The 18,603-nt window shown below is 42.2% G+C and overlaps 1 protein-coding gene across 1 annotated transcript in view; it reads left to right on the top strand.

Moving 5' to 3' along the window:
- The window catches only part of CNTN4 (contactin 4), a 148,031-nt gene that overhangs the window by 37,897 nt on the left and 91,531 nt on the right, over positions 1-18,603 (top strand). The window contains exon 4 of the mRNA XM_026075016.1: positions 18,163-18,366. Within this exon, the coding sequence (XP_025930801.1) occupies positions 18,163-18,366 (204 nt within the window). The remainder of the gene's footprint in view (positions 1-18,162; positions 18,367-18,603) is intronic.

Below are 18,603 nucleotides of genomic sequence, written 5' to 3'. Positions count from 1 at the left end.
ATAGAGTAGTCAAAGCCTACCTGAGTCGTTAGCATTTTCCTGAGATAACTACCCTGCACGTGTAGGGTTTTCCCTCGTTATTTCTACTGCTTTTTTAATTAAAAAGCCTAATGATGGTCTTGTGTAGACCATTCTAACTATGAAACCCCATGGAGAAAATGGAGCAACAATAAAAACTAGTATGGGAACATGGCATAAAGTGCATATATAGCAGCATGAGGAGCAGTTATAGTGGAGATTTAAGTGGTCACGTTGCAGGCAGGAGAGGACAGTTGAGAACCATAAATAAGATTTATGTATCTAAAAGATTACCTTTAGATGAATTGGCTTAAAGTTATTTGTGAGCTGTTCTGTGGCCTGCACCTTCTSCTCCCTGTTTCTGTTGCAACCAGCCCACCTGGGTCCCGCTCGCGGCCGCTGCAGGCCCCCGCGGCAGCAGCGGGGCAGCACCAGGGCTGGTAGCTCTCATTAGGTATTCTCACCGCAGCGACAGCCAGGGAACGTGAGGGACATCAGAAAGTTTCCATGACTTTTTTTGATGAGACTAGTTGTGGTATCTCAGCATTTCTTAGGATGAGCCCTCTAATTTGGATGCCATAAAAACAATGCTATATTGCTTTACGTTTTCAAAGCACCGTTAGATCAATACCATCTGCTGTCTCTTTTCAGAAGAGCCATATGAATAATTGATTTTGGGGGGCTTGCTGGCCAAAAGGAAAAAAAAATAAACTACAAAAAATAACTTTGGGTTTTCTGAAGTATGTCATTCCATTTGTATTTTTAAGCCTTTTTATTACATTTAGATATATTTAGAACCAAAGAAGCATTTCAAAATATAAAACAACATTTAATTTAAAGCTGTTGGTCAAAGCATTGTTTCTTCTGAGAGGGACTTTGGAGGGAGATATCGGTTAGCTTTTCTTGTTTGCTTTTTTCAGTATAGATAATCAGATTTGGCAAGTTTATTTGCCAAATTTATTTGGCAAGATAGTCAAAAAAAATCCCGCCAAAAAAACAAAAAGTAAAGAAAGCACTCATTTGTATTTTTCAGGGCTCTGAATATATGTTACATTCCATAGAAGATATGCTCGGGAAATACTTGGAGGTCACTGTCCTTTTAAATCTATCTCCAAATTAAAAAAATTAAAATAAACTTTTATGCCAAATAGTTATTTAAATTATGGGAACTGGGTCATTTAGCTGCCACTTCAACTAGATTTATTTAGTGTTCAGGGCAGGTTAGTTAATATTTTAGCAGTTACAGTTTTCAGATATCTTCTAATATCCCCAGTGTTTCATTGTAATCTTAGAGATTTAAAAAAAAATACAGTTGTATAAACACATGCAGCTTTCACTTGTAAGGATTGGCAGCACACCCATAAACATGGAGAACACCCAAGTTTGTAAATCCATCCCTAAAATAAATTACATGACATTCCCTCTTTGGGAAGATAAGTGAGCATTTCACTTTGTCCTGAGGGCTCTTCTTTGCTTCTTCCTCTCCCCAAATTTTCTCTTGGCTCATCGCTGCAAAAGGAATTATATCCACAATGTTCTCATGACATTTGTCTCTCTACCCTTGTGGGAAAATCCTATAGAATGAAAGCTTTGGCCTTCCAAGCCTTGGGAGAAGTGATGGATGTACGTGGAGAACTGGTGGAAGAGTCTTATTCTGTCTGTCCATATCACCGCTCATCACATCTATAATGCATTTATTGTCACTTTTCTTAATTTATCTCCATAACCTATGGAAGAAAGAAGTTAGCTTTGACCTTTTCAGATAGCTAAGTGCTTAACTATGCAAAGGGAAACTTGCTGACATTTCTAGAGGACCTGTCTCCTCCTGACAACATGCCTAGGGTCACCGAAGAAGTCCAGATGACCTGGGAACTGAATCTTCCCAATTTCTAGTCCTGAACCTTTATTCCCAAGACAGCTTGTCCCTCTGTTCTTTGCCACACAAATGATGTGCTATTTTTTCCTCCGGGCAATAATGTTGCCCCAGTAGAGTGACATCCGCTCATGCCAATGTGCAGTGTATCCTGCTATTTTATATTAAATGTTATGCATTTGGTAGCTTGTTCTGTGTTGACTGAACAGTGACAGAATTCAGCAGTTTTTGTATCACTTTGATCTATTAGTGCATAAAACTGTTTACATTTTGCCAATTAAACTGTGTGCCAGCATTTGCAGATCAGTGTGCTTAAAATTAGGCCTCTTTATTTGTATCTTGTCATCTCTTTTTATGCAGAAGCCCTAGCTAGTGGTGTCCAATTTTGAAAGTATTAGTCATTAGTACTACATGAAAATAAGGAGTTAAAGGAAAACAGGTTTTTCTGTCTCTTTGTACGTGCTCGTGTTCTAAATCCACTTGTAAAAGTCCTTCTTTGCATTACTCCTGTTGGAACTACGCCTGTGCAGTCCATCTCTGGGAGCTGAAATCTTGACAGGGAATCATTTTCACATCTTTTCACATAGGAGATGCACTACTAAAGGTTGGGTTTTTTTCCTGTTCTCTCTTGCCTTTTTTTTCAGTAGCTCAGAGAACTTTTAGTTCTGCTGCACAGCTTAATCAAGTAGAACTAACTAAATTTTAGTATTTGGCAGAAGAGATGGCAATTCTGATTTCATCTCAATCTCAGCCTTTCGCGCTGCATGGTAGGTAGTGAAGTGTAGACACCAGACATGTTTTCAGAAAGCACTTTACTGATTGCAGGGGAGCTGAGACCACTTTTGAGCTCTGCGGAGAAATGATTAGTGCAGGGATTCTCATCTGATCATTCCCCAACCCCCCCCCCCCCCATTTTTTAAGCAATGATGGCCACTTCGTGGGCTGCAAACAGTGAAAATGTTTTGGCTGTAAGAATGGCTGATGGCCTATGGTGTGGGATGAATGGTTTGAGGGTTTAGTCTCTTAAATAATCTCTTGCACAAATCAAGTCTCATATTCTCACTTGCTTATAAAGCCCCAGCTGCATAGTGCAAGGAGAAGGAAGAAAATTGGGAAAGCTAAGCAGAATAGTGCAGAAGGAAGAAAGCCGTTATCAGCCATTTTCACATCATCAGAGGCCCTCATGTGCGGGTCTTTCTCCACCTGAGTAGTACTGCTCTACAGGGCGTGCTGTGGAACAGAATTCGCATAATTTGGGATCAAGTATTTGTGCACTTTTACTCACCGTTCCATATTACTAACCTTAAAATTGCTCTTTCCCTTCTTTGAAAATTGTCACACCTCCTTTTTATTTGTTATTTATCATCAGTTAATACGTTATTAATAAATGTCTTCTCAGATAAAAGCTCCACAAATACAGCCATTGCTCTAACAGTGGGAACAGACATTTGTAATGCTCTCTATTGCTGTTCTTATAGTTTATATTAAAACTTTGGAAGCCATTTATACAATCAGTCGTGAAATAGGTAATGTAAAGAGAAGAAACTACTCCAGAAACAACACATAGCCGAAGAGGCTGGGGAAAGGAGGACATTTCCACCTAACATCTACCTAAAAACAGTGATTTTTTTCATTCTGTCCAAGCGGCATTAACCTGTTTTGCCTGCTCTGAAACACGATGCCAGGAGTGTCTAGATGACCAAATCAGAATGGTTTTGATCAAGATCCTTCAACCACATGTGACTGCAGGTCTTAAATCAGCTTCTCAGTACCAGATCTTTCTCACACGGCTAATTCACGTTAATGTGAAACCTTTAGAAGAGCGGGAAGTTGGATCAGGCAAGTACTATTACTTCTCTGTATTTGTTGTGCCCAGGACTGGCCAATTGCCCCTTGCCAAGGAGACTGCAGAAGTGCTGAACTATCCCAGCCTTTTCCTTATTGAGGCATTAAAAGTTTTTCCTCTTTCTTCAGTTAGGGATTGTGATGAACATTGTGAGAACTTTCCTATCTTAATGTCTTCATATGTCTTTACTGCTTGGTCAGATTTGGTTCAGATTAGTGAAAAGTTAATTTAGAGAAGACCGTCTGACAGATGGATAGACATGGTTGTAAAAGTTCCATTTCTCTAGGAAACCAAGCAAAAATTCTGCTAAGCTAGGAGTAATGCTGTTTCGCTGGTTTAACTATTTGTCAAACTGCTGGGTCATTGAGCAGCCTTGCACGGGTCGCTCTGGAGGTTGTAGTGAAGATGGGAGCAGGTGAGCTGTTCCCACGTGGCTGGGATTTGGAAAAAAAAAAAAGAAAAAGTAGCTATTATTAAGACTATTTTGCATTAGCACTAAACARCGATGCTTTCAACGTCCCTGCCTTCAGCAGCAGCAGCGGGGCACGTGCTCACAGGTGGGGTGCGTGCAGTGGCAGGAAGCCCTGCAGCTGTCTGCTCGTGGAAGAGGAGTTAAAGGGTATTGCGTGCGGCCCGTTTGTGAATGCTGTGGACGTGAATGGCCGAGGGAAAGATCAGTTTCCTGACAAACGGAAAAATGCCAAAGTAGAGGCTTCTTCTCTGGGCTGGGGCTCGGAAGCTCCTAGGTGTCGTTTCAGCCTCAGGGCAAATGCAAACATTGATCATGTTTCTTTTTGCGGAATAGAAAAATGGAATTCAAAAAGGGTTTCTCTGGGTATTTTTTAGCAGAGGTGTGGTGTCAGGTGTGGGGGGAATGAGAAGGCTTCAGGGAAACTTTATACAATCGCATATAACAACCCCTAAAAGAGAGGGGGTTTGTAGAGAGGGGGCTTAGCTAGTGCCGATCATGGGCCTCTAAGCAAGGAGCCTGTTGTGTTTCATTTCACACGTATGTGGTGTCATCAAATACACTTTGAGAGTAAACGGTCTTGCATCAAAAATGTCTGAATCTATTACCAATTTCCCATGTTAACAGTGGCCACTCAGAAGTCACGTATTAGTTAAATTCCAGGTTCCAAAGAAGCATCAACATTTCAGAAGCGGTTACTGGAAGGATACTCCGTTGGGCTCTAAAAGCCTCCAGGTGACTTATCTCAGGCCGAGAGCAGAGAATAGCTTCCCCCAGACCTGCTGCCCCTAGCACCGCGGCGCAGCTCCGGCTGGAGCCCCAGCCCAGGCGCCGTGGTGGTGCCGCGCTCCTGYGCGCTGCGCCCGAGTCCGAACGGAGCGAGCGAGCGGCCCTTCTCCTCGACCGAGCGGGTGAGCTCKCGGCGCGCCTTTGCCTTCGCGTCCCGGGGGGGACGGTTGCAGCTCAGCAGGCACATTCAGCTTAAAATCAGGCTTGTGAAGCCCTCATTTAAATACGAAGCGATTGAGAGTTGTAGCTTCCATTTAAAGTGCATCTCCCATCATTTATTTTTTATATTATGCCACAGTCACTGTTTAAATTATTAAGAGCAAGAAGTAAAAAGCTTCTCAGGAGATAGAAATGGATTAGATTAAAATTAATCTGACATAATACTTTCTTTAAAACTGCTGATTCAGTGTGTATGAGTTTATCAACATATTTAGGGATAAAGGAGAAAGATATAATCTTTCCTCATGTGGGAGGGGGGAATATTCTTTTGTAGCTATCCTCTCCCATTGCTTTGGTGTCTGTCCATCAGCTTGGACAGACAGCAGTTCTGGGGACGCAGAGGATGTACAACACTGTTTTAATTCAGAATTTTGTGAAATTACAAATATTTGCAATAACATTTGCTGTAAATGCCGAGTTCGTTTTAGATTTATGCTAACTGCAGCAGCTGAGCTTGTGTCCCTTGCTTGTGCATGTGCTCTGCCTCATTTCAGCGGGAGTCAGTTTTGTGAGCAGGACTTGCAAAATAAGGCCATGGGTGAGAGCAGAATTTGGCACAGGCACACAGATCCCCATTTTCCACGGGCATATATCATTTATCACCCGTGGGGTCAGCAGGGCTATGTCAGTTTATGCCAAGTGAGGGATCCGGCCCTATAAATCGATGATGTATTTCAAAATCAGAGAGCAAATTGACTTACAATTTTCCCTTCTTCCTGTGGTACCCGTTCGTCTATATGCCTATGGCTGTTTTGTTTGGGCAGGCTTGGTGTCGTAGCCCCGCCGTGTATAATTTAGACAGGAACCGTACGGGCTGTTACCTTTAATGACTCCTAGGCTGCAGCTCTTCACGTGAACTAACGATTCACGGCTGCCAGCGCACCTTTCCCGGGGCCTGGCATTCACATCGGGAGCCGTGACACGGCACCTGCTAACTACCCGGTGACTTGCCCCACGAATAACCGAGTAGCCCGCTGAAGGCGGTGGGTTTCCCACCAAACGCCTACCATCTCCCCCCCATGCCCCAGCGGGGATCTCACAAGCTTCCAGGAGAGCTGCAAGACAAGAAGCTCGTCTTTCAAGTAAAGACCTTGGAAATATTGAAATAATAAGGAACATGACATTAATGGATATTTTATTTATCAGTGACAGCTCATGACACGTTTAAAAAGAAATAATCTGCAAGCTAGTCATGTGGTTTATTCCCTTGTTAAACTGCGGCTGATACTAAATGAAGATTGAAATGGTATTGAAAGGGGGTGGAATAGCCAGGGGTTGGCGAACGATGAGTGAGATCTGTCGTCCGACAGGAATCAGTCAATAGGCAGTTATCAAAAGTTGTAGCRTCTCGTGATCTCTATATAAAACAAATCAGAGATCGGAGTCTAGCTCCCAGCCATCTTCTAACCCTATTGCAACCATCCTTATCCTCCAAACAATCCAAAGCGTAACTGACTGTTTGGAGCAGAGCTGTCAAAAATGACCAGGGAGCCTGATCTGCTTGCGAGTCTCTTGAGATGATCATAATAGAAAGTAAGTTGTTGGCACAAGCACAGTATTAATATATCTCCACTTTAGCAATCAGATTTGGTTCTGCAGATCCCTGGGTGTATACACAACWTCACTGAAGGCAGTAGTCCTGACTGCTTGATCACTCTTTCCTGTTGAGGTAATATTTTGTTCTTGGAAAATAAAATATGGTTGCTATAAAAGCCTTAACTTTGACATTTTCTGTTATCTGATACGTATGTCTAAATACGCAACTTTAATGTTGTATGAAAATAATTCCACAATCTATCTGTTATTTGAAAGAAAAAAAATTTCTGTCTTTGAAATAAAACAGAATTGTAGAAGAGTTCAACTTAGGGAAAGTTTGGAGGGTTTTTTTAATCATCAGGGAAAGAGAAAGGGAGGAGCTGTTACAGACTAGTAGTGTAACGTTGTTTACAGCTGGTACATAGCAAAACATTGCTTATCTGTTGAATATGTAAGCAGAATAGTTTTTTACAAGTATATACTACAGGAGGGTCACACAGCATTAAATAGCACCTGCAAATACCTGTCTGTGCAGAGATCTCCCCTAAAGGACATGTTACCCTTACTGTTTTGCTGGGTATTTCAACCTTGGGGTTGTTCATAATATTAATTCACTGCAATAAGAAAATTCTCCACAACCAACTTCCTTTTTTTAAAGGTTTGATCTAATCTCTTACAGCTACAGTAAGAGGCTGATCAAAGGTAGTGAAAGCTGGTATTAAAGGATTAGCTAGGTCACATTGAAATATGTTTTAAAACAAGCCCAGGGACCTTTAGCTTTACTGATGCAAGCGTATAAAAGAAGATTTTTAGGCTAACTCTCTCTTGACTTTAAAAGGAAAACAAACTGGCAGATTAAATCTGAGTCATTCCTTAAGGTGATATATGTAGCATTTTATGTGTAACAAGCTTGGAAAATAGAAGTAATGATTAAATCTTGCAGTGCAAAAACACAGGGCAGAATTAAAAATCAGTTTAAGTGTCATTTATACACATGACTAGCTTAAAGCATATTTATTTTCATTTGCTGTTTGGCCCTAAGTAATTAGCAGCTAGTCCCCTTTCTCCTTTGTTCCAGCCCATCTTTTTTCTCTCTCGTCTCTGTTCACTACGGGCAGTACCTGCCACCGAGGTGCTCTGTCTCTGGCTGGCAGGCTAAGATGAGTGGTTTCCCTGTAAGGATGTTGATGCCACTCCCTGGACCGTATCAAGCTATTACTCTTTTTTACCAGAACTTCCTCATTGAAATCAGCTTAAAAGCAGAGAGCATCATACAGCTGTATACATTGCTCAGTGGGAAAAGCTGTGAAATCATCTTGACTTAAATCAGTGTCACAGGAGAGCAAGTGTGTGACTCCTTGCTCCCAGAAGTGCGGTGTTACATGATTAGTAGAGGTAAAGGTTATAGCAAATATAGAGTTATTTATCCACTTATGAGTGCTTCGTGCACTGTTGCTTTTTTGAAGTTGGCTAGACATAGTTACGTGGCACGCTGCATTGCATACTGAATAAGATTTTCCTGTAATCCTTATTTCACCATAAACCAACAGCCACAGCTGTGCTGGGCTACAGTTTACACCTTTACGCCGTTGACGGTGGTGGTTCCTTTCAGCATGGCCTGATATTTTCCCACAAAGTTCCCTTGCTGGACATAAGTTTTAAATTCATGACTCCCTCCTCCTGTGTGCCGGTGGGTCCGCCAACCCATCCATTTTTGAGTTTACAGTGTGTTGCTGTCCCTTGGTGCACTTCAGAGTTGCACCTGGGGTTGGGCTGGCCTTGCCCGCCCCGCAGATCTGTTGATCCAGGAGCAATTGTGCTGGATTGAGCCTAACTCCAAAAATTCACATTTAAACTARAGGTGCATGAAATGGAGTGGCCTGAAGTGCAAGCCTGGGGAAGGTGCACCAAGTTCAGTAACTGCTGAAGCTAGCTCACCAGAAGTATCGTAAGCCCTGTTGACAAATATGGGTTGAGTTTGAGTGATCTGTGTTTTTGGTTTTTTGGCTAAGCTGTAAATTTTTGTAAGTCAATTTATGAACTTTGTCAGACAAAAAACGTATACAATTTCTTCCAAGACTGTCAGTTTATATGCTAGATTGGTGTGGGGGCAGGAGGGTAAGTCTGCTGCTCATCAGATGTTTTAGAAATAGCTTTGTGTATTTAACTACGTATAATAAACACAATGACATGGGACTCTCCATCTCATGATATTTTCCATTCAGTCGGAGATAAAGGCTGCTGTTGATTTTTCTCCCCGAGGGAGCTTGAAGGTACGGATTTGTCAGCATCCCAAATGGCACGGTGCAGGCGTCATTAACATTTACGGTTGCTATAGCAGCTGGCATAGCTAGTCATCGACTGGGCACGGGCTCTGTTTGTAAGAGATAAGCTAGGTCAATTATGTACAGCCATCAAATATTTAACTATTTTAGAGGTACAGAAAAATGGAGATGGAACAGATAAAGGCGGTTATTGATTGGATTTCATGTAATGAAGACCTCTCACCTTTGTAATTACCCACGTGCCAAGCTCTCCGTAGTGGGGCATTTGGTGAGCGGGGGGCTGAGGAGTCAGGAAGCAACCACGGCGCTGCATCCCTTGCGAACCCCTAGTGTTGTCGCTGTAAGGGTGACCCAAGGGATGAGTCCGACACAAACCTTGGCTGATCTGCTCATTTTCGCCATTCTTATACGTTTCTGGCTCATTAATGCACATGCCATCAATTTGTACATTTGCATTGTCCATTAATAAAAGGAGTATGGAAAACAGGTAACATTGGAAAGAGTATACGTGCATTTTTATGCATATGTGTATACCTGTACCACACAGCTGTTCTGTGGCCACAAACCAGCACCAGCAAGCACACAGACAGGTTATGTTTTCAAGGACAAGTATTCCTCCTGATCTGGAAAGGGACCACTTGCAGGTACCATTAGTATGTTTTTAGGAGATGACAGGAATGCAGCCTGCAGTGTGGTGCTCCTCGCTTTTGGTGTGTGTTAAGCCCTGTTAGACTCCACAGAGAAGCTGTAAAACATTGTTGTTGGCAGTTTTTAAGAAAAGGTTCAAAAAACCTCAAAGATGTCATAGTTATAATTGATGGCGATGACCTCAGCAGGTCTGGTTGTTTTCTTCAGTGGTTGCATATCTTTATGATTCCCATCATATTAACCCACTTACCATACTGCTTTAAAACCTTGTGAATCCTGTTTGGATTCTGATCTGGTTGCTTGTATCGGTTCCAAGGAGTATGTCATGTGGGAGTGATATTTCCCGCAACAGCTACAAATTAACATAATTTCAAGCAAAACTCCTAAATAACATAGCGTTTCCCTCATTATCATAGAAATACTTCCTAAACTCCCTGGTAAAAGCTGATCGCTTTGTTCTGCAAAGGTCTTAGTAAGTAGCAGTGAGGAAAGTAACAACTGTTCCTTAAATAATGTTGGCAAATGCTCCAATATATAAGATACGCTTTTTTTGTCAGTCACCATATCACCACTGACCATATTGAATAGTGGCTATTTCATACCCTTCTACATGTAATAGGGAAATTATGCAAATTGGTTCACTAATACTAGTAAAGGACACACTTTTTTTACTTCACATACTACCTGACAAGGATAGCCTGTTTCTTTGTTTGCCGGTGGTTGGCTGGTTGACTACTGAGTAGCTGTGCTATCAGCTTTTGCATACATGATTGTTCTTCCRAAAACACATTATTAACTTTAGATTAATCTTATTCATTATTCTTTTTGTTAAAGCTTGGATTCAAGGTGCAGAAACAGTGATATTATTTAGCTGACCAGCCTTGTGTGATGGAAAGTGCAGAGCAAAGAGTCAAAGGGAAGAAGGGAAGAATTACTGAGTAATTTTTGCATCCAGGTTAATTCCTTTACATTCTTTTGCAATCATTTGAGAAAAGAAAATAAATTGATTCAAAGTACTGCTGGGGCAATGAAATAGGCTAGGCTCAAAAATAATGTGTACACTGCATAATTCATGCAGCTCTACTATTAGAATAAAACTGGAAAAGAATGCAGAATTTTCAAGGAAACTCCAAAGATCGCACTRCTGAGTTGTAGACAAACAATTGGTATAGGTGGAAAGGAACTTAAAGGTTACAGGTAGGGCAAAAAATATTGTATGTAATGCTAGAGATTCATATTTCCATGCTAATCCTTTGTTTTCCCTTTCTCACTGCACTCAGACACTATGTTGTCATGCACTAAGCCTCCTTCTCAGCTCTTACTATGTTATTCATGGGACTAAGGATGTTGATTAAGCAATCAAAACCCAGTGAAATTGTGAAATTATGAGTGTCCCCTATGAGCAGTCAGCAAAATTTAGTAAGCAAGATGAGAATACGGAATGAACTCACAGGACACTCATCAGATAATTGGTTACACTTTATCATTTCCTAAATTTGCTGTAACTATCAAAATAATCTGTTAGTACCTCTTGAGAAGTTTGAACACCAAGAAATGCAAGCAATCAGTTTAAAAAAAAAAAAAAAAAAAAGCCCCCAAACTGTTCACCAAAACCCAGTCTTTCTGGAGTTTATACAACATTACTATCAACAGAGCCTTTATCCACTCAAGCCGATCACAAAATGCCATCACAGATACGTACCGTATGGGTCACTAACCTAGCTTTAACTAAGTATGGCTTGGTTTGTACTGCATTTGTATTCTTTTGTAGATGAATCTTGCACCCAGGCCTTGTTGCAGACAGTGAAAAATGCAAATGTGAAATAACCTGTTATAGCCAAACTTTTTCATTTTGATTTTGTCTTTATTTGCAGTTTTACTGTGAATTGAAACATAACTGTTGGAGCAAACGTGTGGCTGTACAACCCGCGTGCACAGTTAGCCTTGAAGCTCTGCGGGCTGGCTGCGTTGGGACCGCGTTCGAAGGCAGGGGCCGTTCCTTTCCTCCCTCCATCCAGGGCAGCTTTCTTGTGCTGGCTGAGGAGTTTGTCTCCTCGCCGCGGCGGTGCCTTGCCAGCCGCCCTCGGCGTCSGCGTGGGGGCAAAGCCCCGCGGCGGCGGCGGCTGCCCGGGGCAGCGGCTGGCCCAGGCAGGTACTCGCCTTTCTCGAGCCCTCCTTGAGGCTTTGCCGTGGCAGCCAGTGGCTCCGGTCTAGGTAATTTTCCAAAGAGATAAATACATTAATTGACTTTGCCCACTCCGTTTGATTGCATACTCATGCAGTCAAACTATTTCAGCAGCTTTGAGACTTAGCCTACTTTTCAGAGATTAAAGAGATTTCAGAGTGTGATGAAGAGAGGCAAAACGCGGTCTCCTTCTGCCAAACCCGGCAGCGGAGGTTGCTGCGTTTGCAGCTGATGCGACGTGAGGAGCCCGGCCCCACGGCGTGCACGGCCCCACAGCGTGCACGGCCCCACAGCGTGCACGGCCCCACGGCGTGCACGGCCCCGTGGCCGGCCCTGTCCACAGCACGTGCGCCCTGCACACGGGGCTGCGCAGCAGTGGAGCCGGCGGAGACAGTGCTGCGTGGAAATCTGTAAATGAAAACAGGTCTTAACTAGGCTTCGATATGGCTTTAAGGTTTGAATGGCTTTTATGAACTGATGGGCAGGGGGAGATACGGGGTATGTTTAGGGCTTCATACAGCAAATAATTACTGTAGTGTCTGAATGCATAAGACGAGTAGCAGGGGTGACCATCGAGCACGTCTGAGCCTGGAGCTCAGCGAGTGCCGAAGGGGTGGCTCCCGCGCACATGGGCCTTTCTGATGGAAACCCAAAATGCAACGCGCAGTAACGCTTAGAGGGCCAAGAAATGTGTATTTATGCTAAATCATATAAGAGCGTAATGCTGGATTCATTTCCTTGCTACCACCAATGTTAACCTCAGTTGTGCTGCAGTAGCTGAGGGCTGAAGCGAATAGCTTTTCTCGAAGAAAACTTTTTCATGGCTTTGCTGTTGCTGTCTCTTGTACCTGAAAGCAGCTCATCTATGACAGGCGAAAGCAGAGGGATGGAATTAAATAGATAGTAAAACTTGAGCAATTCCCCTATGTAAAATAAAATCACGTTTGCAAAATAAAATAACAGTAATAATTTTGTGAAAGTACATGATTGAGAAAAGTGCAAACCTCACTCCCAGAGCAGTATTCACCATATCTGAATTTAAAATGTCATTTTTTATAACATATTAGGATGAAATCCATCTTTCATTTCAAAATGCCTCAGAAATATGTACTGCTGTTCCAAAATGCTGTACTACTACAATTATCATCAGTATTGCTTTGGATTGAAGGGAGGGGGTGGTTTTTTATAATTTTAATTTCCTATCTGTTTCTTGCCGCGCATAATGAAGCATATTTCTTACACATCAACATTTACAGGAAATGCTGCAGTTCTTTTGTTTCGCACTGAATAACAGTTCTCGCCTGCTCAGCTTGTTGAGAATGACATAGTAGGTAATAATACATGAATTATAGGAATCATTAATGATTGGATTAATCTCTGTAACTTTCAGTAAAGCCTGTAAAAACTAATATAGTGTATTGTACCACACTGTTCTTATTAAGAAKGATAAATGATCCCCATTTTTTTGCTAATATTAATTTCAAAATTTCACTGTTCCATTCAGTTTTACGGTAACCATAATCATGATGTTTTAATAGCTTTTCCCATAATAGCTACAGAGACGTTTTTAACTGGCAGCCCTGTCTTTATGGAAAAGAGTTTTAAAAAAAGAATCAAGAAAAGAGTTTCTTGTTCTTTAAGGCAAAGACAAGGTGAAGACAAAATAGCATGCATGTGACAAAAAAAAGACCAGAGAATATTATTTTGGCAAATCATATGGTCTAATTATAATAATTACTCATAGGAGAATTTCTGTTCAATTTTCAGTAACATTTTTACACAACTCGATTTCATTTAAGGTTCGAAATTTACAGTGTTTTAGCTATGTTTCTTGTCTTGAGCAGAAAGTATTCTGGGAATCGAACTTGGGGGACTTCACTACTTTAATAGAGTTTATCATCAAATACTTCAGAAAAATGAAGGAATCTGAGTGTGGAAATCCAAACCCAGGAGGGCTGGGCACTCTGCCAAGCAAAAATACAGACAAAAGCCATGCAGGAAGGCAGAGTGGTGAAAGTCGTGCTCCTCGGGTCTCTCGTTTTGCGTCGCCGTGTCGAACGGAGCCGTTCATGTCTGGCACGCGCGTGCTGCCGCTCGGCCCTCGGGGCCTGCACCGGCCCCCAGCGCCTCTCCAAACCCTGCGTCCCGYGGCAGCATGCTGAGGTTCGTCCGTCACTGCCATGGCAAAGCGACCGAGAAAATTCCATCTTGGGAAGAAAGTAGTATGTCTGGACTATGATAAGAAAATTTTAAATGCATACCTTAAACTCCAAAATCTATATTCAAGTGGCTTAAATAATTGACCTTTTTTTTAATTGCTAGCATTGATGGCAACCGTCCTGGTCTAAATTTTGGTCAACCATGACATTTATTTAGCCATGCATTAGCAGCAGAGGCCTTGGGTTCTGATTTTAACTTCATGATAATTGTAAACGTATTCTTCATGTGTGTTTGTGCTTAGTATACTTGCTCCTGAGCCACAGAGGTATCCCGGGTTTCACGGAGGTCACTGCGATGGCCGGGGCAGCAAGGAGGGTGGCAGAGTTTCTGAAGGGGGTAAAAGCAGTGAAGAAAAGGGCTTCTGTTTTTGTGTGCTGCTGCCATGCAGATCTCGGTGAGATCTACAACTTCACGAAGAGCAACCCAAGTGGACGGCGGGCTGTGAGCGGGGCTCTGCTGTYGGAGGGTCCCGAGATGGATGCGCAGGGGTCGCTGGGTCTGCTACCGTCTGTCACGCTCTCCTGCAGATCGCGAATCCGGAGGCAGAAATATTAATGGGAAATGCACCATGCTATCTCCGTTTGATTGAACTTCTCCTAGAAGGCCTCTGCTGGGGGGCAGGGGAGGGAGCTTGGAGAAGAGGTTAGCACTAACCGCTGCAACGTATTTTTATCTACTAGAGCTCCCGTGGCGTTGGTGTGATTACAGCTCTGTATGTCCATGCCCTTCTTCTCAACCAAAGCCAAATCAAGCTTCCGTTACCAGCACAACATGCTCCCCGCCTTTACCTTCCCTGCTCTCTATGCAAGCTAGACTTTTCCATAGGCTCCCTTGCAGTATGCAAATGATGGGTCAGGGTTTAACATGCTGTTTCCTGTCTTTGTCATCTTGGCTTCATTGCTCTAGACACTTAGAACAATTCCTAGTATCTTGTGTACAGAAACTTGCATTCTTTTGGCAAAAAGAATTCTGTTTTCCTTCTTCTGGCAAAGAATGTGCCATGACTGTGCTGAGAGTATGGGTGTTGCAAGTATCCATGTGTGAGTAACCCATCAGCAAGGGTTTGGAGAGATGAAGAAGGCTCTTCATGTAGTCATTTGGGATTTAATGTTTTCCATCTGGTGGTGGTTTGAGTGGTTCCATAACATAGGGTGCGGAGACTACATGTGAATCCTCTACCACCAAATATTTACAAGCTACTTCTTTGTCCTCCTGTCCTTGCTGATACTCATTACAGAAGTGAAGATTTGCCACCCAAGAGCCTTCATCTCATTTTGAGCTATCATGAAAATCAGACCACCAGAGCAATGAAGTGGAGTGTAGAGGTGTAAGGTACAGCTTTGCGGTGGGTGACAAGCCAGATTCTTTGCTGTTGTCAGTGGGATTGCAGCTGGTGGAGTTTTTGCTCATTTTTGCAAATTGCAAACATGGCTCAGAAGTGTGCAGACAATATTCTGTGTTTGAGACACCTATTTGAATGTGCTTTAAAGGGGAAATTAAAAGCATTGTAAATTAAGTAAAATTACATGAAAAGGGACCCAAATTAGAAAGAAGTTTGTAATACAGCCCTCAAGGTTATATAGTTTAATGCATAATTAGAGAATCATAAATTGTTTTGTTACTATTCATTCTTTGTGCTGGAAGACTCCTTGTCTATGACTTCTGTAAACATTTCAATCACTCCGAGTCACCAAAAGCTGTCTCCAACTGTATTTTAAGTGTCTGTTTACACAGTTGTTACAAATTGCCTATGGGATGTGAACTGTCTGTCACTTACAGAGCAATTAGTATGTGAAACCTTATCAAAAGAAATCCGTCAAGTTTGAAAAACCATAAATATTGCACTAAGATCTCTAAGGAAATCAAAGTGAGCATGATACAGTATTTATTTACATGTTGCTACACAAGCAAATGCACTTCTAGATGTTCCAGTCTGCTTTATTTCTCATACTTTGCATTTCATAAGTCTCATGATAGAGAATTATCCAGTTGTTTTAAATATATAGCAATAATGGACTGTTCTTAATATCTAAGGCTGTGTAATTCCAGCAGTTGTATCTTTGTGGACAGTTATTTTGTTACAATGAAAGGAAAGCAGAGTTGTTTGACATCAGTTCTTTATTATGTCCAAGATTTTGATCTGAGGTTCCTCAGCTTTGTGTAGCTAAAATTAGTATAATCTGAAGATGGCTCTGGAGGAGGTTTTGAGGTTTTGCCCTCTAAAAATGGGGCCCCTTTAGTTCTGCCTGGCTTGGGTTCTTCTGTGGGAAAGAATCCAAGATCGTAACCTTTTCGTGCTCTCTCTGATCGGACTTCCTTAGTGTCGCACGACTTCGCGTTTGCCTTCTGCTCTCTTGTGACGTGCTTACCCAAGGTTTCTAACCTAGTCCTCAACTCGAATGACACAAATTTTCAAAACTTTTTGAATGTGATGTACAATGATGACAGGACTGGAAAGCCCGTCTTAAAAATAAGGACAGAAGAGCTGACAAAGCAGAGTTTGCACAGAGCTCTTGATTGCTCTCACCAGCCAAGAGGCAAGAACCCTTTAAGCTAAAGGCGTCATCAGCTCAGAAACACATGGGTATAAACTAGTAATGAAAATATTTAACCTGGAAACTAGAGGGTTCTTAACTGTTAAAGTAATACTAACTTCCAGTAGAAAAGTAGGAGCCAAAGAGCTTGCTGCTTCTGAAATATATTTGTTAATGGCACTATGCAAGCTAGTGCCTCAGGCGAGGAAGGATAGGGTAGGACAGGGGCTGACGATCCAGAAAATCCCTTCTGGTGCTGTGTTTGTGAGGAAGGTGTGGTTAATTCACCAGTCCACAGTCAATGCAAAATGTAGTAGAATTACAGAGTTTGGAGGATTTTAGTAGAAGCTTGCTGCGTGAAGATGCACTCGCATGTAAATGCATTCCAGAGCAGTAATGGTTATTTGCCTATTGCTGGATGCTTCTGGAGGAGCAAGTTAATTGTTCACCAAGAGTAAATTTAAAAAAAACAAAACTACTTGCGCAAAATAATAAGCCAGCTGAGAAGTGCTACCTTGTTTGCGCTGAATATCCTCTCGACATCAGCATGAGGTTACTTATAATTAGATGCACATGTGTAAATATGATGATTAGATATTCCCACATAAACATAATTATCATATCTTCCTAAAAGTCTAAGCAGGCATTTTATAATCCTGTTGTTAAAAATAAATAAATAAAAGCCAACAATCTGCATTCAGCCTCTTATATGTGTAAACAGTGGGACACGAGGGCAGAATATATTTTCAAAAGTACCTAATGGTAGTTGAGGTCAATTACAGTTATGACTCATTAGAGTATTTAACTATGAATATGCTTTTTAGGATAATTAGTGTTCCCTTAGAAAACTACAGCAATCTTTACTCACTGTAGTTCTTCGAGTGTTTCCAGTGTGTTTGGGCATTAGTCTTAGGCAAATGTAATAGGGTTATATTACATTAACCTCACTTATAAACTCTGCAACCACTTGCGGCATGTGTCTCTCTGTCATTTTTTATTGCTCAAATAACTTCCAAAGATGTGTTATAAAACACAGAATATTGTCCAATTAGTCACATAGAAGATTACAGCTACTTAATTTAGTGTTCAGTTTTTTGCTGTTTCAGAAATTCCAAGGGAATAAAATGCACAGTGTGTGATAACATGGCTTGGCAGATCCTCCTCCAAACTATCTTCAAAGGGAAAAAAAAAGGAATAGAAAAAGTCAGAAAGATTGAAATGTTCATGGCAGAAAGGTGAGGTTCTTAGAAAATTAATTTTCTGGATTGGAAGAACTTTAAGGAGCAATAGATGTGTTGGATCCACGTGCAGGCTCGGAAGTGTCGCGTTTGGAAATTTATGTTCATAGCCATAATGATGGGAACTCGTGAAATATAGGCCTTTCTAGCATTCTGTGGGCTGTGACATACCTGGTTTGCCTAACCAGAGGAAACAGAAAAATCATTTTCAGAGCTGCAGCCTGGCTTGGGCTGGGGCCCGCGCAGCGTCGCCCGCCGCCGTGCGCGCTGGCTCTAACGCCTCTGACACCCTGTGCTTGCAGAGCTGATTTACGCGTGGATCTTCAACGAGTACCCGTCGTTCGTGCATCAGGACAATCGTCGCTTCGTTTCGCAGGAGACCGGGAACTTGTACATCGCCAAGGTGGAGGCTTCGGACGCGGGCAACTACACGTGCGTGGTGACGAACGCGGTGACCAACAGCCGGGCGCTGGGGCCCCCGACGCCCCTCGTCCTCAGGAACGACGGTAGGTTCAGCGGCTCGGGATCGCGGGCTGCCCTGGGAGAGTTCGCTTGGTCTTTAACCGGCTGTCGCACAAGAATTAAGCAACGGACTGAAATATTTCTGTTCAGAGTTCACAAAGATTCAGTGAGAACCAGAGACCTCTAATTCAGCTGTGGCTCAAAGTCGTAGACGCTGGTGTTTTTATTGATGCCGGAGTGAAAGTTGCAGTGCCACTGGCAATAACAATGCAATAACAGGC

This window comes from Apteryx rowi, unplaced genomic scaffold (genome assembly GCF_003343035.1).
Source record: "Apteryx rowi isolate R43461 unplaced genomic scaffold, aptRow1 scaffold_4, whole genome shotgun sequence".
NCBI classification, from domain to species: domain Eukaryota; kingdom Metazoa; phylum Chordata; class Aves; order Apterygiformes; family Apterygidae; genus Apteryx; species Apteryx rowi.
Note: the sequence above shows the minus strand (reverse complement) of the source record. Positions and strands in the feature narration are given on the sequence as shown.